Source organism: Colias croceus, chromosome 1 (genome assembly GCF_905220415.1).
Source record: "Colias croceus chromosome 1, ilColCroc2.1".
Classification (NCBI taxonomy): Eukaryota; Metazoa; Arthropoda; class Insecta; order Lepidoptera; family Pieridae; genus Colias; species Colias croceus.
Genome location: NC_059537.1, coordinates 10,807,704 through 10,829,923, shown reverse-complemented (window position 1 = coordinate 10,829,923; position 22,220 = coordinate 10,807,704). Strand labels below are relative to the sequence as shown.

General features: G+C 32.5%; 1 protein-coding gene and 2 long non-coding RNA genes across 11 annotated transcripts; 1 reads left to right on the top strand and 2 right to left on the bottom strand.

The window, feature by feature from the left end:
• Window positions 1-30: 30 nt before the first annotated feature.
• On the bottom strand, window positions 31-17,413 carry LOC123692122. Of its 5 annotated transcripts, XM_045636799.1 has the most exons (5): window positions 17,270-17,413; window positions 7,893-7,950; window positions 7,347-7,421; window positions 6,961-7,099; window positions 31-272 (listed from the first exon to the last, which is right to left on the bottom strand). In XM_045636799.1, the coding sequence occupies exons 1-5, from the start codon at window positions 17,322-17,324 to the stop codon at window positions 87-89; spliced, it is 513 nt and encodes a 170-aa protein (XP_045492755.1). In that variant the 5' UTR covers window positions 17,325-17,413; the 3' UTR covers window positions 31-86. The 5 variants fall into 5 exon arrangements, with proteins under 5 accessions (XP_045492755.1, XP_045492735.1, XP_045492741.1 ...); XM_045636779.1 differs by lacking the exon at window positions 7,347-7,421 and having other exon boundaries at window positions 6,961-7,201; window positions 7,761-7,950; XM_045636785.1 differs by lacking the exon at window positions 7,347-7,421 and having other exon boundaries at window positions 7,761-7,950.
• Window positions 1,264-6,587, bottom strand: LOC123692382. Of its 5 annotated transcripts, XR_006751538.1 has the most exons (3): window positions 6,105-6,587; window positions 2,246-4,470; window positions 1,264-1,624 (listed from the first exon to the last, which is right to left on the bottom strand). It is a non-coding gene; the product is annotated as an uncharacterized LOC123692382 (long non-coding RNA). The 5 variants fall into 5 exon arrangements; XR_006751533.1 differs by lacking the exon at window positions 2,246-4,470; XR_006751534.1 differs by lacking the exon at window positions 2,246-4,470 and having other exon boundaries at window positions 1,264-1,621.
• LOC123692473 lies at window positions 15,037-16,301 on the top strand. Its single transcript, XR_006751558.1, has 2 exons — window positions 15,037-15,132; window positions 15,461-16,301. It is a non-coding gene; the product is annotated as an uncharacterized LOC123692473 (long non-coding RNA).
• Window positions 17,414-22,220: the final 4,807 nt, after the last annotated feature.

Here is a 22,220-nt window from a genome sequence, read left to right as displayed (position 1 = left end):
AGCTCACTATAATAAAATGAAACAATGTAATTATGAAAAATATTTAATCATCCGTCAAATATCGCGTCACGTTAAGATTTAAGTAATTAACTTTGGACCCTGTATTTGGTAATTTTGCCGTTGTTGTTGACCACGGTTTCAGCACCACGGTTGCTTTGTGCCTGACCTCCAAGGTTTGATGATGAAGAATAAGATGAGCTGGACACGCTGTAGAACTTATTAGGGTTGGAGTCATCGTTGAAACGGTTTGTAATGGCCACGTTCTTCATAAGCTGAAAAAAAAATATTAGCTATTGTACATATTATATTCTATGTTTGCGTTTATTCCAATTTTTTCTTGGCGTTTGAGAGATAATTATTTTGGTCATCTTAAACAAGGCTTTTATTCAAAAATAAACCACGCGACTATTATATTGTTAGCTAAATTTTCATAATAATCGAATAGACCAAAGATATCTATTGTTAACAATGAGTGTTCTTTGGAGTGAAGAGATTCAAGCTTGCATCCTGTTTTCAATGTAGTAATAATGAAAAAAAAAATGCCCTACTTCATGTCGTAGAGTAGAGTAGTGTTATATTATACATAAGTAATATGTACTACATACTATTACGATACTCATAAGCTTTGTTTCCGTTTGAATTAATTTTCAAGACAACCATATCGGTCATCTTAGATTACAAAATAGGTCATAGGTACTTATTGAATTACTATAATCAGATATTGAAATTACGCAATTCATCTCGTAGTTCAATCGTATAGAAACCATGGCTCTACAAATATTTCTAGATTTATTAAAAAAAGGGTTTTATTTTTGTTTAATAATTTTAGTGTCAAGATTTAGTTAGGTAAAAACGCTTAATTTTGCCTGGTAACAACTCATTCCCAAGAGAATTTATTTACTAGCTTACCGTCCGCGGCTTCGCTCGCTTTGTCTAAAACCTAATAAATTATATACTAAAACCTTCCTCTTGATCACTCTATCTATTAAAAAAAACTCATCAATATCCATTGCGTAGTTTTAAAGATTTAAGCATACAAAGGGACATAGTGACAGAGAAAGCGACTTTGTTTTATAGGTACTATACGTAGTGAATACGCGTTCGTCGCCGCGGACGAACAGTTTATACACATAGGTACCTATTTAAAACCTAATCGAGTATCATAATATACTACAATTTTTACCCAAGACCAAAATGTAAACTATATTAGCTCAACTGATTTCATCTTATTTGAATACTTTTGATTCCGGTATCAACAAACAAAATATTGATGTTTTGCATTAAAACAAAACATGTATTATGTGTCGAATAAAACACACAGCGTTGGATGAAGAAAGCAGTCTATGAATCCTATATATCTCTATGCAAATTGGGTCACCTTACCAAATATCGATGGATCTTTCACCTCACTAGCAAGAGCGCGTCCCTAGTATGGCATCTGTCATCATCGCCTTTGAAGCGCTGTCATCTTCCAAGCTCCATAGCATCTTCATCAGCAAGCAGTAAACTGCAACGCTGTGTGTTTTATTCGACACATAATACATGTTTTGTTTTAATGCAAAACATCAATATTATGTGTCTTTCTAAAACACACAGCGTTGGATGAAGATGTGTTTGATATCTGCTGGTGAAGAAAGACATACAAACGCTATGTTGAAAATAAATTATCTTGTTAATATTGTAATACCTAAGTGCTGTATTAACAACTTAAATTTCATTCCTTACAGAATGTTAAATGAACCTGTTGTATTGTAAAATAAATTTATATTTTAAATTCTAAAAACAATACAAGGGGGTTATGTAATAACAACAAAAATTGTTTTTCTTTCATATTGTAAGAACTAACCATATAGGTATCCTCTAAATTTTAAATTATTCTCCTCAGATAATCTTCTCAATAAGCCAATACTAATGAAGAAGACTAACTAAGACTTAGTCTTAGAACCTAAGAACTGCTTAATTATTTCTCTATATCTTTGATACAAATCAAAGTTCAAATAATAACATAAAAATAAAATTTTAAAAATTATAACTCAAAGGAAAATCAATGTCACCAAGGATAAACAATGGAGCCTCTAAGGCTAAATACTACAGTAAATGACATCTGTATATAAAATAACTATAATAAGCAATGTTAACACAACTGTACCTTAAGCATTAAGCATGTTTGTTACACATTGATCATTACTATGATCTTAAATTAATTACACTGAATTAAATAATAAATTAAACAGTTTCAGGTTACCTTAAAGTAAACCAGACTCACTGGCACTGGCTAAATTGACTGATTGACAGTAAAACTTTTATAATTGACTGTATGGTCCTTCCACTGCCTCCACGGGTTGGTGCCCTTACCACATTCTTGAAGCCACTGCTGGACAGGGCTGCTACGTTTACTGTCCTTAAGATCTGGAGGGACCTTAACTAGCCAGAGATAAAGGTTTGTGTTGCAAGGTTAAAGGGTCCGCCCCTTTATAGATAAGAATCAATTATCTACTTTTAAGATTGAAAATCAGTCCTTTGTTACTTGAACCAACCTTTCCACATGGGTCACTGGGCATATCTATGTGACTGAGTTTCCTCACAACCGACCACCTGATGGATAATGTGTTGTTGTATCCATTTAGTATCCAAATTCAGGTCAGGTTATAATCTTATCTTGCTGAGATAAAAAACTGTATTTTGAGGTTTTCAGAAGTCATGTTCATGTCATGAACAGGGTCAGCTTGCTTATGATAGACTTAAGCCATTTAAATAGAATCCCTGTGTACTAGATTACATGCATTTTTTTTTTTTTTTTTTAGCATTGCATTATGAAAGTCACCTCCTGCTTGGAGGGTCATATGTTGGCACTGTGGAGGGGCACCACTACTTAACTGCTCTTTCTCCTTTGCTTTACAATGGGCTGTTTTCTCCCCTCCCCCCCCCTTTTTCTGACTGAGCAGTTGGGGGGCCATAAGGCCGTAAGGCCATTCACCAATGGTCTGAGTGCTCATGACTTCCGGGTCAATAACCATATATAACCATAATAGTCAATAACCATAAGCCATCTTTAGGCGCTTGACATTGAGTTGCGGAGAAATGCCCATATATTATTATTATTTATTATATCAACCATAAGCCACCCCTGAGTGCTATGTATCTGCCCCGGTCCCGGGGTGCGAGGTGCGCTAGTGCACTTGGAGGATTACCCTTGAAAGGGAATATTCAGTCTAGGCGTCAGCTCCATCAACGACTGCAGATGTCGCAAAATTCGGAGCAGGCTTTGGCAAATATGCCTTGGCACTAAAGCATTCCTTTGGGTAGCGAAATGGTCCATATCAGGAGCTTCCGAAATATTATATTTCCTGTTGTACAAGGTAGGAGAAGCCACTCCGGTACAGGTTGATTTCTTGAGAGGCAATCTAAATCAAAGGCCACTTAGGCGTCCTGGAAGCGTGCCAAGAGTTATTCTCAACTTTTCAGCTAGGTACAGTTACTCAGTTGTAAGAGCTAAGAGAGTCAGCAACCTTTGTATGTGGGCGACCAAAGTCTGATTGATAGCTTGGGCTACAGGATGTGCGCCCCTTGCAATTTACTCAGAAGCACTTTTATTGCATATCTGGTACACGACATATAAGTCAGAAGTTCTAATGCCAAGTCCCCTGCTTCCCTCTTCATTTCTCTGACAGGTAAGTACTGTTCAGATGTCCTACTCAGCCCGCATCCGCGGTATCTGTAGTTAGGAAGTGAGAAACTTGTTCTTTTACAAAGACTATTACATTTCTGTTTATGTTTCTTTTCCACAACTCTTAAGTCTTGTATAGCATGTAGAGGGAAAGCCTTTCTCTCTTGGTCTGCTGTGCGCGAAACTATAGAGAAATACCTGGAGGCGACAACTGTACAGTCCTCTCAGTGTTAGATGACTAGAACTGTCTGCAACTCTTATTTAGTGCAAGACATGGTCCTTTTAATGACTACCACAGTATGCTCTATCTTTGAGGCTTTTGGGACTGGCAATAACACAGACATTTCTATAGTATCACACATGAGGCACAAGTATCCAGGCTTACAATGTACACTTTGTAATTGATGTGCCAAACCTGCCTTCCCAAAATCTCTATGGTCTCCGGGACCTGTAGAGTTAATTGGAACAATCCTTGTAGACGAAAAGATAATTGTCTAACTAGAAGGCTGTAGCTCATTCTGTGGCTTTACTAAAATCTCCATGGTCTCCGAGACCTGTGAAGTTAAATTATTAGAATAATCCTGATAGTTTAACTAAATCAGAGGGCTGTGGCCCCTTTTGTGATTGGAGTGCCAATCAAGCTCTACCAATATCTCCATGGTCTCCGCGACCTGTGAAGTTGAATTGGAATAGTCTTGTCAATCAGGCTTTACCAAAACCCCCATGGTCTCCGCGACCTGTGAAGTTGAATTGGAATAGTCCTGCCAATCAGGCTTTACCAAAACCTCCATGGTCTCCGCGACCTGTGAAGTTAAATTGGATTAGTCATGGTAGACCCAAAAGATAATTGTCCAACTAAATCAGAAGGCACTTTATGTGGCTGTAGTGCCAATTAAGCTTTTCCAAAATCCTCACAGTCTACAAGACCTGTGAAGTTAATTTTGCAACGGTCTCAATAGACCAAAACTTAACAGCTTAAATAAAACAGAAGGAGGGCACCTCCAGCCTGTAGGGTCTCCGCGACCATTTGAAATGGCTGCCATATGCAGGCAGAAAATAGGCCAATGATGCCTGATTGTACAAGCCAATCCTGGCCTTGTGAGAATCTCATTACTGTTACCAATGATGTCTAATTTTACAAGACAATCCTGGCTTTGTAAAAATTTAATTACCGTTATAATCTGTGATATGTATCAAAATTACCTGGTTAATACCTAGGTGTTTAGGTGTCTCAGGTTGAATATCAACCTGGCGGAGCCATCAGCTCTTATTGCCAGAAGCATATCTGAATGTAAGTATGGCATATATTTTTCTGGGTCTTTCTGGACACAGTTCTTTCAGCATAACCATACTAAGCTAATCATGGCTAAGGACACCTTGTACATATTTTCAGTACATATTTTTGTATAAGATACAAATAAAAAATACAAAGATTTTGGTTACTTTACTGTTGATATTATAGAATTGTTATCACACCTGAGTGTTAATTTTAAGGCAAGCTCTTTCACTTAAGTAAGAAAGGAACTAGATAAACAACATTATCATCGGTAAGATTATAACCAAGAATGATCTCATTCAACTGTTCGGGGATACAGTAAATATGGGTCCTTGATGATGATAATGTATATAAACATATCTACCTCTTATAATCTGCAATGTCTATTTCTTATGATTTTTCACTACTATTCAAATAAGTACCCATAGAATCAAAGCTTATTCTGGTATCAATTGGCTATGAAAATAAGCTCCTTAAGTTAAGAATTATTTACCGTAAGATAAATTAGGTAATCTCAACTTGCAGTAATAAGTAGCTCCTACTGAATATTGTGTGAGACTGTTGCTCATATTATACACTCTATATCATATCCTATAATAAGTAATGTAAAATCTATATGTGACATGTATCAATATTGAAATAATATTAAAATAGTTAATTAACAATTTCTTCTCTTTAGAATATTGTGATAGACAGGTTTTGTAACTAACTATCTAAAATCTAAGTACATCTTAATTGTCTTGAATTATTTATGTAGTCAGTGGGCACTAAGTAGTAGGTACTCACTTTTGTTGAGGTAGTTACAATTGAATGGTCTAAGTGACTGAGATGCCTCACTACCTGCTGAGTGCTGGGGCTCGTTAGCCAGAGGGGATCACGGTGGATTCCTTATACCTAAGTACCTTCTACCTAGGTAGCCTAACGCTATTTCACAAGTCTGGTTAAAAGCAATACTTGACACAGTAACCAATGTGCCTGTGTATGATAAAGAAACCCGATGATAATGTAGTGATCTCATTATAGGCATGCATTGTGTTTTATTAATTACCTACATCTAAATATTGATGTATTTGTGTCAAATACTGTGAAATGTATGCCACGTGCTGGATGAAAATCTATGCACGAGTCCGGACATGTTCTGACAAGTTTAATTGTACTTACGGAATTTCTCGTCTCCCGGTCTCTTGGGCAGTGACGAACCATTACTTCTCTCGTCCTCCGAGGACGAAAAAGAGTTCCCGCCACTATTATACATACCAAAGCACCGGTTTTCGAATTTCCTTCCGACAACGTGGTCTTTTGTGTTTCATATTGGAACTAATTCCGTTTTTCACTAGAAAAACACTAAAATTTAACGCGTGTGTGTTTTATCACACTTAATATTCGAGAATTATAATTATATATATTCGAATTCGAGAATTATATTCTGCGCGATGTTATTGCGCACGAATTCATAAACGCTATGGAGCTTGGAAGATGACAGCGCTTCAAAGGCGATGATGACAGATGCCATACTAGGGACGCGCTCTTGCTAGTGAGGTGAAAGATCCATCGATATTTGGTAAGGTGACCCAATTTGCATAGAGATATATAGGATTCATAGACTGCTTTCTTCATCCAACGCTGTGTGTTTTAGAAAGACACATAATAGCCTATTTGAGTCAGTACACGATTCAGATAAGTAATAGGAGATGACGTCAAGTGCACTGATGTTTTTGATCATGACCTAACCGCACGGTGAATATAAATATTATACGCTGATAATATCAGTGTTTGTTTTCCAATCAATTTTGATGTCAATGAAGTTTTTATTGATGAACTACCGTGAGTATAACATGATGTATCATTGTCTGTATTTAAACACTCGTGCGGCAGGGCACCTTCATCAAAAATATCAAGTATATTTTTATTATTGGTTTTTATTATTGATGCTGCATACTGATTGAAGATCTTGTAAGATTTAAGAAGGCAGTTTTTTATTACATTATGCTAGATATAGGGTACATAAGGTACTTACGTCACTTTCCGGGTTAATAGCAGCGATCTGCTGGGTGAATCCAGGACCAGCAACGCCACTAGCGAAAGCGCTGTTCTGAGACATGTCAAAGGGCATACCGCTTGGGCCAAAGAAATTCTGTGGTCCGAACTGGGGGAACCTGGAGAAATTTGGAAATTCACCAATGTGGTTCGCGGTCATATCGAACGCATTAAACGGAGCGTACGATGCCAACCTGTGAGCCTCTAAATTAGCGATCACCCTGCAAACACACACTATTCATCAAACACACCCAAAGGGAAATAACAGTTGCAGAGTTGTAAGCGACAGACAACAAAACTGGTTAGTAAGAAACAAGTAATATTAATTGAAGTATCCACAACACAACACACATCACGCCCTTATACCTTCTGGTTCCAAATCTTCGAAAAGGTCGGAATGGCCTGAACGGAAATCCGGGACGGATAAATCTTCTAACTCTACTATAAATTACAGACAATATGAGTGTTAATACTAAATTATAATGCACAAGTTAATGACTACATAATTGGATGATGTACCATACCATACCATGATGTACCTATAATTATGTTTACTACATTACGTCAGAAGTTAGATTTTTCTGTTGTATAGTCTAATGTGTCTACAACATTTTAGATTCAGTAGTTAGCACTTAGCACTACGAATTAATTAACAATTATCTATTGCAAAACTAAACTAATCTTATTTAAAATTAAAATAATGTCAAAATAACCCCTTACAGCCTCCACCGCTCATGCTTTACCTCCACCGGAAGCGTAGCCAGTTATAAAAAATCTTACTCTTGTATAATGTTATCGTAGTTCGGTATAATATAATTTGGAAAATAGTTGTCGGCGAAGTTTGTAAGCAGTGGGCCGTTGTAAGGGTCGGTTGTGACGCCTTTGTCATCGAGGCCGTAGGTCCCACCGTACCTATTCCCTGCTGTGTCTTGGTAGGCGTATGCACCTACCCCTCGAGGATCTGGATACCCTTTAAAGAAATAATATAGGTTATAATATATTAGTACATCTAAGCCTTTATGTTCGATGCCTTTATGTTTGTGGATGTGTTTAATGACCGTAAAATGGATGATGTGATAGAATTTAACACTCATGTTTATTTCTTTATTTATTCTTTATTGTACATAATATACCAAACATAAATAAGCTATACTATAATTAGATACAACGAAAACACACGGCATATACGTACTAAAAGGCGGCTTTATTGCTCAAAAGCAATCTCTTCCAGGCAACCCTGATAGTTGATATAAATTGAGTATAGATAGATGTTATAAATTGAAAATAAAAATTGTGCCCAAAAATATGAAAGAAACAAATAGATATCCCTATTTGAATGATACAATGTAGATTTAAAAACTTAACACATTAACCTTCTTTAAGTTTCAACGTTCACGTTGTTGAACTAATACAAAAAATCCTAAACAATACTTATGCTCAAGTTAATTAAGACCATAACCGAATAGGCAGTTTAAAAATAAAGCTGCCAAATCAACAAACTAATAAATATTAATTGTAAAAAATAAAACTGATTCAACTTGTAAGGAAATATTTTATGAAAAGTACAACAACAATACAAGAATAAAATTGAACACAAAAAATGACGTAAACAGTGTTGACCTTCCTTAGTCGGTTATAGAAATTGTATTTGAGTAAATTATGTACTTACTTGTACATTGTGCAGTAAAAACTGCATCAAAGGTAACGTAATGATCGGGAATTCCTATCAAGATCATCTTGAATATAATTAATATAAAAGAATTATGATTATTGCATTATTTATCGTGTAATTTTTATACATAATTTGTGCATTTATTTGCGATGGAACGGAAACATAAGGCATAATTTAATAATGCAATATACCATTATAAAAACACAAGGAAATCTATATATTATGTAACTTACGAGACTAAGAAAATTCTAACCTGACGTTTTATACGTTGAAAATCACTTATTACACTGCATAACAATTGACCATAGCTTTCTTGATCAACCGTTTGTTTGTACTGTGACTAATAGCTGTTGCTACTAAAATTATGGCGCAATAAATTTTGTAGGTAATCAATAACCTACCTATGCCTTACTACATATCTATAAACCTCTACTTGTCATTTTTTTATCTATATTCCGAAGGAAAATGTCTGAATTTCCTACAAGTACCTAAATATATGAATACCTAATTCTGGAAGGCTTCATTTCTTTTGCAAGTGGGATACAACTTTTGTAAACTTCCGATTTTAGAGTGTGTTGACATTTGGATTTAATAAATCATTTCATTGGCGCTCATAATATAACTACAAACTTTATTGATATATTATGTACCTACTAAATAGTTACACCGAAATATAGTTCTGTATTACAGAAGTATCCAAATTCTTTTATAATATTTATCTTAGGAACAACACCAATTAAATAAAGATTTATAGGAATGTAACGCTTTGAATTAAGTCGTCAGCTTTCGTATGTCAGATATAATCTAAGAATTTAAATTAATAACATTTGTCTAGCAGCTAGCTAGTTCTGTATAGGTCTTTGACCTGAGATCATTGATAAAATAAAACAATGGATTAGCAGAATTATTAAACGATACCACTTTTAAAAATACAACAGTGACCATTGGCACCAGCTATAAACTCTATTGGTTATTTGATAACTAAGATTTATTAAGAACTAGCTTTCCGTCCGCGGCTTCGCCCGCGTTTTCAAGGAAAAATCCGCATAGTTCCCGTCCCGTGGGATTTCCGGGATTGCGTCATTTTCCCGGGATAAAAATTAGCCTATGTCCTTTCTCGGGTACCAAAATATCTCCATACCAAATTTCATGAAAATTGGTTCAGTAGTTTAGGCGTGATTGAGTAACAGACAGACAGACAGAGTTACTTTCACATTTTTAATATTAGTATGGATTTAACATAATATTATTGTATATTATAGTATGTTTATGATAAACTAGCTGTGCAGTGTGCTCCGCGGGTTTAGCCGCATATCTCCGCTCCTTTTGGAATTATCGTGATGCCTATTTCTCGATAAAATATGGACTAGGTCGGTATCTATCTAAGACTGAAAGATTTTTTTTAAATCGTACGCGTAGTCCTGAGATAAGCGCGCTCAACCAAACATACAAAAACTCTTCAGCTTTATCTTAATATATATAAATCTCGTGTCACAATGTTTGTCCTCAATGGACTCCTAAACCACTTAACCGATTATAATAATATTCGCACACCATGTGCAGTTCGATCAAACTTGAGAGATAGGGTAGTTTAAATCTCAACCGTTTTAGAGAAAGCGGGCGAGCCGCGGGCGGGAAGCTAGTATTATTATAGAATAGGTTCATAAGGTTCCGTATTGCTCAAGCGCTGAACAGATTTTGAGTGAAACATTTCATGGAGTTTGCTTCAGCCAACACAAAGCCAGGATCTTCATATCCATTGTCAGATAAGTGCTACGAAGTCTTTATAAAATAAACTTTATAAATAAGTACTTTATATTATTATTTTAATATTAAATTCAAAATATAGTTAGTACTGTTATTGACCACTGATTGATTGATTATTATTATAACACTACAATAGCTATATGGGTTGCGGATCTCCAAAACAATGTTGTTAAGTTAAATTTTATTGGTCAAAATCATAAAATAAATATTAAGTATTTAAATAGATTCTTAATACCGTTGTAGCATTTTATCTATTACCCTATTGTTATAATTGATAACGGTATTTCCAATTTTATGTTTTAAAATTAAATATTTTGCATAATAATATCATAAGTTTTAAATATCTACAACTGGAAAAATATCTTCTTAAAATTATACTTTCTACAGTTAAGATTTATGGCAGTTTTGGGTTTTATTGTTATTTTTTATTGTTATCTATTTACTGTTCAATCTTTTAAATAGAATTTAAAAAATCCATCTAATATAGTAAATAATAAATAGGACCTATATAATATTGAAAATGTTTTTTCACTACATAGCATAAAATAAAGTCGCTTTTTCTGTCCCTATGTCCCTTTGTATGCTTAAATCTTTAAAACTACGCAACGGATTTTGATGCGGTTTTTTTAATAGATAGAGTGAGTCAAGAGGAAGTATATAATTTATTAGGTTTTAGACAAAGCGGGCGAAGCCACTGGTGGTAAGCTAGTAACTCTATAAAAGTGTAAACCTACTGAACCGATATGACTGGAAATTGGTATTTAGAAAGATTATGGCTCAAAACCGAAACATTTATTTATTCAATTAGATCATGCTTTTTGTTTTGTTTGCTTTCATGCTCTTTTGAATCGTCATAACATACGTATTCGGTATTATTAGGTATCACTTACCTGGAACATTATATCTAAATTTTATGCGGTCATAGATAAAGGATTTTTTTTATATATAGGTATTTGCTTTACCTACATACGAAACAATATTAAATACATCACATATTTAAACTAGAAAGACATTAAAACCCGAATCTTAGGTAAAAAAGCTCTTTATAACTTCGCCGCAGGCGAATTGATAAGTGCTTTCCAATTCTACTATGATAAAAAGTTAATGATTTAATTTTATTTATGGCTTAACTTTTATGAAGACAAATATCTGGTTTCTTAATTTGCGAATATTTATATGCATGGGCGTGCCTAATGCCCTCCATTTTATGTTTAATGAATGTACTGTTAGAGTCGTTCAATTAAGGCAATTTAATTTTTTAATGGTATGATCAGAATCAGCGAAAGACATATTATATGTGATTAGCGTTCAACATGGTAAAAAATAAATAAATTTAAAACGAGAAATGTGATTCAAATCTCTTGTTACTCAAGCGAGAATTGTGAATGTAGGATATGCGCCTTCAAAAGAACCCGTATAAGTAGCATTAGTGACAAGATAACTTTATAAAATTGTATCGTATCCAACGTAAAAAATAAGTGTCCATGCAAATGTTATGCACAATAATAACTGTATGTAATAAAATTGTCCATTCAATCATCGAAGTTATTAGGTACTCCGTTAAGCGGTGTTAGTTCAAAATCAAACAATAAACGATATAAAACGAATTACGAAAGAAATTACCTAAGAAAGAAAAAACGAACTATAGACGAAATGAAACTATCAATATTGTAATACAGTATTATACCTACTGTTAGTATGTTTACGTCAGGAAGCATACAATGGGGTCAATGGGCGGCAAGTAAATAAAGGTAGCGCTAAAGAAATTGAGACCTTATTAATTATTATAGTACTTATGTAGTGCCTTGCTGCACCCCTAGAAAGCTTATGTACATATATTAATTTAAAACGATATAAATAAGTGATGAATAAAAATGCTTGATAAAATGCCAGATTTAGAATGCTTTTTATTAAAGTGATATGGCTCATATAATTATTTTATTTTAATATTCGAGCAGAGCTGTGACCGATTGATTGCAACACACAATCGTCATGGTAAACAAACCTTAATGTAGTGAATATTATTCTAAATAGCAAGAAAACACTGAAAATCAAGGTTATTATTGTTTAGAATTATTTAGTTTTCACTCGATTTCCACTTATTTCATAGGGGTCATTTTCTTCTTTGCGGTAATTTTTACTCGAAGAAATGAAATAAGTATTTTCCTTTTTTACCTACTTAGTAACTAGATATTAAACGATTCATTTTAGTGATAATAAGTACAATAGTTATCTATAAAAAATAATATTTAAAAGAAATACTTTTGTTACATTTTCATACATCTGACAATCGTCTAATTGCTGTCCTGATTCACCTTCACAGTCAATTAATAATAATTAATAAGTTGTTGGGGACAAAACCATTAACATTATTGCAATGACCTTGAATAGGTATCATGTACTAATGAATTATGATATAATTTCGTTTCGTTGATTGACGCATCTACACTAAGTGTTACTGGGAATTACCCATTAGGAAGATTTTTATCAAATCGTTAGCAGACATACGTTCTTTTTACATGTTTTTACATAGAGCCTTAAGTTTTTACTCATAATTCATGACGTTTAGGACTTAGGCGATTTCTTTACAAGATTTCTATCTACAACATTATTAGCCAGATTTTGTAGAGTATTGCTTTCTTGTTATTTCGTTAAATTATACTCTAGCCACGTTTTAAAAAATATATATCTCTATTTATTTACTTATCTACTTATAAGTCTATCTATTTCTTTCATGCAAGATAGATAAATTTGGCGGGAAAGGTATACTTAGATAAGTTAACTATATTTTAACTGACTTCAAAAAAAGGAGGAGGTTCTCAATTCGGCCGGTATATTTTTTTATGGAGATGTTATCATAATACAAACAATACTGACGTATGTAATTATTCTATAAGTAGTTAACAATAAACATTTATAAAAAATATAATATTTAAAGAAATTAATAATAATGGAATAAATATTAATAATTAATATATACTTAATCATAAGGTCAGTGACATTAAACTATACAAGAATGCTTATTCGTTATTGTCTATCTAATTGTACTTCTTTAACATTAACATACATTGTCTGTATTTGGATTCTAATGTTCGTCCTTATTATAGCGATACAAACATATTAAAAAGATGTAACGATCATAAGAAACTGAAGAAAACGTCGCGACACGCTATTTTTCACTCAATTAAGTTTTCGCTCTATCTTTAGACTGTCTGATAAATTATTGATGCACACTTTGCACTTAAAACGCGTTGAAATATTTCTTATTTCTATTTTGTGTACTATATAGCTTTAAATCCGTTATATTTTTAATTTATATGTGACTTTAATCAAGGAAAAAACCAAATACATAATGGTAATATCATTTAAGCGATAGTTTTATAATGATTATTAATAAAACCATTTGTTAACGAGCTTTATATCTCACTTTTTATGTTGACGTAAATGAGAACTATTAAGTTTTCGGTATTTTGTGAATATTATGGAAGACATATATCATTATATAATTAATCAAAAAGTAAAGTGTTAATTTATCTAAGTATGATTGAAGATTTCAAAAGATATTTTAAGTAATTAAAAGATTTTCAGGATATAAATTAAAAGATTTTCAAATATTATTATTAATTTATAGGATATTAATAAATAAATTGCGAGGCAAATTTTTATTTTAATTTAAATCAAGAGCCTTATGTACCTACCTAATAAAATATGTAACATTCTGAGTAATGTTTGAGTTTAAACCAGTTAGTGTTATTTGAACAATCTTCGTATTTGTTCAAGTATTTTGATCATTGTTACCATGTTCAAAAATTAACTCATTCAACATTTGAAGAAGGTTGGTAACTTTTTGTTTTTTATTTAACATATTTTTGTCAAATGCAAATTACAATTTACTGCTTCTTTACTCATTTCAAATGCGGTTAAATAGTCTATCAATCTAGTTCAATACATACCTATAATATGTATAGACACAAAACATTTTCACATACCTATAAGTAATATCTTCTTAAATAAAATTATTTTATATGCATAATATTTACTCATGATATCAATAACTTGATTGTTTAGAAAAGCAACTTTATATGGGTCATTGTCAAATTTTGCGCAGGTTAACTTGTCCCTCAAAACTTTTTGACTTCTATACCATTAAAAAGTTAACTATCACTAAAAACTTACAGAAAATACAAACTTAATCGTATTACTAAACATATATTAATAAAATAAAGACTTAGTTTTCATTTTTTATTTTATTTTTTAAAGTAACATTGTGGTTTTTTCTGGTAACAGAAGGGTTTTCCATACAAATTTGACCTGTCCCAAGTAGCACTTCGTTACAGAAAATATAAAATAACTACAATTTCCAATATACCAACCCACATCAATTAAAATATTACTATAAATAGAATATTGTGAATATTTCTAAAAGTAGATTTTAAAACCGATCAGTGCTAAAATATATTTTATAAAAATTTTTTTAACTTTGTCCCACGTAGTGTTTGGAATCGTGTGCACTACTATGTTACTAAATAAATCATTACTCAAAATAGAGGTGGTGCTGTTTTCGACTTTCTATTAGCTTCAGCGAGGTTTCTGCAGCCATTGTGGTCGTTTGTTAGCTCGGGGGGAGGGGTACATTGAATCTCAGTCGAGCGCGTGGCGTTGAACATGCTGCGTGTTTTTATTCCGCATCAACATTGTTACCTACCTATTAAAGTAAGTAAAACCGTTTTTTTCTATTAACTTACGTTCACTTTATTATTTAAGAGGTAATTATGCTCAATTTGAAATAAAAAAATAACTAAATGCATTATTCTATGATTTATGTCTTTTAGAATGTAAAATTTACAACTCTGTTATCATCATTCTGTTACTTAGCTCATGGTAACAGAGTTGAGTAAGCATGTATTCTGTAACTTTTGTTTGAAATTTTATATTTGTAATATATTTTTTTCTTATGAATCGGTTTCCTTAAGTAATTTTGAGTTGTTATATGTAAATAAATCATATTTAATTAAATGTAACCTTGAAGATATTGTTACAGGATATTCTGCCGTTATTAACGCCCTTAAAATGCCTCTCACGCCAGCTGAGAAGCAAGCAAGTTAATAGAAACAGATCGAAGTTATTACAAATTATATAAAATTTAAGAAATGATTAGAAACAGTTAACAAGAGATAGGAGACGTATAAAAAATAATGCAACAGAGAAAAACGAAAGAAGTCTAAAAATAAGGACGGCAATCCAGTAAATCCAGTAAATGCTATTAAAAAACGCCATGAAAAAGTTAAGAATCGGAAGGAAAAGTATGCTATTGATAAAATATTCGACAAGAAGGCCGTTAAAATGTCTAGGCAGGAAATACAAATTATACAAGAGTGTCAAAGTTTCATATGAAAAAAATCAGCCCACATGTAAGAAAAATGTTTTTAGAACCAAAATCAATCTTTTCGAACGTGACGACATATCAAGAGTATGCAATTTATTCACTTATAGTACAAAAAGAACAACTAAGTTACTGTGTTACAACTCTGTTACTTTCGTGTCCCGAAGATTAAAGAACTTAGTTACGAAATTTAGGAAAAGCTATTCAATATAATACTGCTATATTACAATAGGTTAATTTGTCAGTTAATGAAGCGGTTATATGTTGTAATTAGCTGTTAATTTACAGATATTTCATGGAGTTGTGTAGAATTTAAGGTTTGTTATTATTCATAAAGTAACAGAGTTGACTAAAATTTTAAATAAATTACCGTAAAACTTAAAAAAAGCTTGTGCTTCTTAATGTGATTATAAGATATAAGACTGTAATTAATATAAAAGCCAAAATATGTGCGACTGGCTTATTTAATTTAATGATAAAAGGTAAAGTGTAATAATAACAGAGTTGTATTTTTTCTCCACCCTGACGCACTAAATCTGAAATAAATCTTAAATTATTAGCTAAACATCGCGGCCAACTTGAATTACAGATACTTCAGTTATTTTAACAGGCACGGGCATAAAGAAAAGTTCAATTTTAAAATATTTTCTTTTTCACATTTTTGAAATCTGCGGTTACGTTTACCTGCGCAAAATTTGACAATGACCCATATTTACAATCAATATTGCTAGCGGAAATAATCGATATGAAAAGAAATCGATTTAACTTTCTTGTGACATATTGTTTGCAGCCTCTCTTATCTTGGTTTGAAATACATGTATTAATTTTAAAATATATAATGATTGATCTCAATAAGTCTGGCTTCTCGTTTGCCATCTCAATTGAAATTTATAATCAAATATATTATCATGTAATTTATTTTATTACGGTTGTTGATTTTTGTTGAGCTTGCCAGGAAAAGATTACCTACTACAAACTGATAAGGCTTACTAAGTACTCTATATTATTATAAATTTATTTGTTTATGGTAAAGCAACAGAATTAAGTCCAAAACAATTACCTATTATAGTAAAAACGAGTTCTACCTTCTAAAATTTTCTTAGTATTTGTATGTGTACTTTACACATTCAATTAGCATTCCGGGTTTTCCGAAACACTTTGAAGCATTCGCAAATACGATTTGTTTTGTCGTAACGTTTTCTTATATGGAAGGCTCTATTATGTACACAATACACATAGACTTAGTCCTTTGCAGTTAACGACCTCCGGCGACTTCTGGTTTTAATTAATTAGAATAATTAATAACATCTATTGTTTTTATAACATTTTCATGTTTAAAATTGTTTTTTTTTTTAATTTAAGCAAGTTTAATAATCTTTATCATTAATAAGGATAATGTATTTAGCGTGTTTTTATACGCATGCTATTTTTAAATTAATTAAATAAAATAAAAATAAAAAGACATACCATAACACCAGCTCAATTGCAGTAATATAGCACTTATTGTTATTAAGCCTTTCATTTTCACAAAATCACTATTTATTTCAAAATATAGATCTCTAGTTCAAAGGACACGAGTTTCCTTGTCGGCTGGTCGGCACCTAATGTTGGTCAGTGGTATCCACACCTTATTTAATGTTCTTCTTAATGCTTATCAAACTCAGTTTTTCACGATAATATGTGGTTAATTCCTATAGTGATAAGAACTATATTGCTACCTGAAGGCTATTGCAGCTAATTAGGTTTATGTTTGGTTTCGTTTTAGTTTTAAGAACGATGCTCACAATATCCGGGGAGAATTTCAGCTAAATATGTAGTACTTAGATATTAAATTGTCTGTGGCTAAAGTAACGGATAGCAATTAGTCATTCATAAAATTTTTATGTACATAATTTGGCTTAATGAGATTTCTGTTACCTACATTAAGCTTTGATAGTAAATATACCAGTGTCAATGTCTGTTTCATATAATATATTACTATAGCTTACCGCTCGCGGCTTCGCCCGCTTTGTCTAAAACCTAATAAATTATATACTAAAACCAACCTCTTGAATCACTCTATCTATTAAAAAAAACCGCATCAAAATCCGTTGCGTAGTTTTAAATATTTAAGCATACAAAGGAACATAGGGACATAGGGACAGAGAAAGCGACTTTGTTTTATACTATGTAGTGCTACTAGTGTACTAGTGTACTACTAGTGTACTAGTATGTGCAATGTGCATTGTGCATACAGTAGTATAGTATAAGTAATGGTGTGGACCAAGTAGGTAGAGCTAAATGGTATTAAAGGACATTTAATGCAATTGTTTACACTTGATTACATAAAAAATCGTTTAAAAATACTTTTAGAAATATAAAAGAATGATTAAATCCTTTTTACGCTTCATACACGTGAAGCTTTTTAATAACCTATGTAATTATGAAAACACAACATACCTCTTACGTAATAGTTACAATGATTTGTAGATCCGTAAGTAATTTGCTGTCCATACACATGTTATAAATATCGCATTATTACTATCGTAGTGATAATATCAATGCGCATTGTTTATCTTTAGCAAACATAAAATCTTCCGAGATCAAGGTTATTGTCATGAACATCGATAAATGCATTTACTACTTACTTGTGACCTACTGATGACTGTTATAAAATTGTATAAATCAATGCCGATTTGTATATAATTGTAAGTATAATTTTATACAAGACCGTTTGTGGTTGGTATTATTTTTTTGGATGTACGGTCTGTTTATCTTAAATGATAAATAATGTATTAAAATATTTTTAAAGAAGTGATGAATAGGCTAGGCTTGATAGTGTTGAATAAGTTTATCAGCAAGTTGTTAAAGGTGATTTCATAATTTGTATACTTAACTTCAGCGCGAATGTCGACGCTCTTTCTGAGTATGTATGTATAAATTTTAAATTGATTGCCCACACATCACCTCATAAGTTCATAGCGCAGTAGTAAGTGACATTTTTTTAAGTGTAAAATCCACACATGCGTACCCAAGGCCTTCGGGAAATGAGCACTGGGTTATGTTGGACTCTCACTGCAAGAGTAACCTACCGACAAACTCAACTCTGTTTCGTAAAGCCGCTTTCGGATCGCGGATGTTATTTAGAATTCATCTGCGACCCTTCAGCTTGGTTAACCTTCACTATAAACTATTTTGATTTTAAACAGATCAAATCAGAAGCTTGAATTTTTGCTTTTCTTAGTGGGTTAATATAATTTTATCAAGTACTTAAATAACAAGTTCAATGTTCCTAAACTTAATGGTAAAACTAAATCTATTGTTGTAAAATTAAAAAATAAATTAAAAAATCAAATTAATTGTAGTATGTGTTCATGTTACCTCAATAAATAAATCAATAATTCTTAATATTAAGTATTATCATGAATTGATTGGTATCCATAGCTTTACTGTGTTTACAACTAGATAGCGTTGTGAGAAATATTCATAAATTAATTTATTGCGCACATCTTCATAAACGATTATTATAATCATATAACATACATAATTGTAGCAAAAATAGACAATTAGTAATGCTTATATTGGATCAGGATATTAACATTAACTGTGTAGATAATTAAATATCAAATTCTATTATTGAGTAGGTATTAACTAAATACGTAATAGCTTCTCTTCCCGCACAGCACTGTCAAGTTGAAACAACGGAAATGTTCCCTCACATTTTATACTATAGGTAGTACGAGCTTTCTGCTCGCGACTTCGCTCGCGTATTTAAGTACAGAAAAACCCGCATAGTTCCCGATTCCATGAGATTTTCGGATAAAACCATACTTTATGTCCTTTCCTGTTTGTTCTTTGTTCCTATGTCCTTTCTCAGGTCTCAAGCAAACTCTGTACCTATCAAACTTCATCACAATCCGTTCAGTGGATGAAGCGTGAAGAAATGACAGGCAGACAGAGTTACTTTCGCATTTATAATATTAAATAGGATTAATTTCAATGTCTATAAAAAAACAGTCAACACTAACAAATTCGCTACACACAAACTATATTTGATATTTTTATAATAAAAGCCTGGGCTGTGTGACCGCTGAGTCAGCGTCATATAATTGCGTGTAATTATCTTCATCGTGACCCACGAAGTAAGACGCATCACGATATCAGATCCACTTAAATAACGATGTGGTTAATCGATATCCCCAATACACAACCGCAAACATCGATATTATTATATCATAATGTGATTAAAATATAGTTAAGTACTTTAGTATCGCTGAAAACTTTGTCCTGCCGCTAATTCAATTTTAACCCAATTTTAAGCTATTGCATAGCTTATATCGCAGGCCTTGAGCGCGGGGACCGAATCCAGAAATTCCGTAACGAAAAACCTCCCTACTCCGACGGGCACGGAGGTGTGGCTTGAAGGCATGCCATGCAATAGCTTTACCGCGGCAGTCCCCGAGACGTCTTTTTTTTTGTATTTTCAATATCGGTAATGGTGATTTGTATGATTTGTATGAACTTGTACATTATATTCATTTTTATCAATCTACAACAAAAAATATGTAGGTACTTGGATCGCATAAAATAGCTGTATGAAACTATCCTACACAGATGCACTAAGAACAGTTTTATAAAACAACATAGCCTTACCTTCTATCGTAATGTAAGGCTATGTTGTTTTATAAAACTGTATTACCATCTTGATTTTATAATTGAGAGGTAAAAAATAATAGAGCCGTAGAGTCAATGCAATCTCGTGAAAAAAATGTATAATTTTCGCTGTTAGAAAATATCTAAGAGGAAATCATTGAAATTGATTACCAATTAGGGTGTTATACCCAAAATGAGACGTATGTTTTGTTTTTAATCAAAGTTAATTATTATGATGTTTACACCTTTAGATGATTTGTTTACAGTTATGAGCCGGATGCAAAGAGTTTTATTTAAATAGAAGTAGTTAATTATTTTTGTATAAAATGAGAAAACATGACAATAAGTTATTTATAATGTACCTAGTTGGATTATCGTTGCACTAAATTCTTAACGACTCCTTTAGACTTGATTTGACCCAATTTTAATGTACAAATTTAATTCAAACTTCGTACACTTATTAAGGTGACTAGTAGAGCAAAACGAGAATTTGCTGCTAAATTATAATGCTTTAAAGTATATGATTAACTGCAGTAAAAAATCTCAGATGATATTCTTCAGGAGATAAACTATAGTAGAGCCATTTTAATAGGCAACATTTGACAGTTCATCAAAATTCAACAACGTAACCTAGTAACGACGACATAGAATAACATGATATTTCGTTTTGTTAGAACTGCACATTTGCTTAACTTTTTTCAATTACGATTACATATTTATAATAATAATGACCGATACAAGTAATTTTAAGATTTCATTTTACTGATAAACCATCCTAAACATAATAAACCATTTCTGAATTGAAGAACTGACGTCGCTACAATTTTGTGTCAATAAACCTTTTTTCTTTTTAAATTCTAGAGACGTTACTCTAATAAACGAAATCTGACATCTAGAATCGAATGCATTGATTACTTGTGAATAAAAATCATCATAAATTAATAAATTCGATTGACAAATGTTTCAAATCCGTATCGATTAATTCACTTTAATCGATGTTTTTAAGCAGGTTACCTCTCTTCAAAGATAAAATTGATAGACGTCAAATGTTGCCTATTAAATTGGCTCGACTATAGTTGGATAGTGTGTTGAAAACACAATACAACTTATTTTACTTGATAGAAAAAAATTTCAAAGGTACCTCTAAAAAAATCTTTTGATGCTTAAAAACCATACTAAACTACATGCAATCATTTTGTTTTTCGGCAAATAATTCTACAAGCAACATACTAATATAATACTGTGTTATTTTTTTAGTCCAATCAATAGATTTCGTGTAAATCGCAAATTCTTATTCCCAAACCAAAAACGTACGCATGTGTGCGTGAACGCCTGTGTACCGACACTACCGGCCGAGGCCCGTTCGTAATGATTCGCGTATGGCGATTGGCGTCGGGCTGCAGCTGTGGCGCGGCGTGTGTGTGTGAGTGGAATGAAATGCTTGCTCAGGGCAGCGCCTTAAGTATCGGTGATAGTATTATAAATTCATGGGGTTATCTTTTTACGGTTATGAACCACAAAAGGAAAAAACGAAGCAAAATTTCGCAAATTTAGCAAAGGAAACAAAACCTGCAGTACGTTGCAACTTTTTATACTTAGCACAGATAAAGGGAAAATTGTGTATACATTTTTAGTTACAACATACAATAAAAGACAGTATTGGAATACCTCGGCGCACGAGTCCGACGCGCACTTGGCCGGTTTTCTTTTTAACCGACTTCAAAAAAAAGGAGGAGGTTATCAATTCGGCCGGTATATTTTTTTTTTTTTTTTTTTTATGTATGTA

Excerpts from the sequence above, each read along its gene's own strand:
- LOC123692122 (XM_045636779.1), bottom strand. The coding sequence starts at position 17,324 with ATGAAAGGCTTAATAACAATAAGTGCTATATTACTGCAATTGAGCTGG. Across the intron at positions 7,951-17,269 it reads GCAATTGAGCTGGTGTTATG|GGTATCCAGATCCTCGAGGG; the intron begins GTATGTCTTTTT and ends ATTTCTTTAAAG. Across the intron at positions 273-6,960 it reads CTATTAACCCGGAAAGTGAC|CTTATGAAGAACGTGGCCAT; the intron begins GTAAGTACCTTA and ends TTTTTTTTTCAG.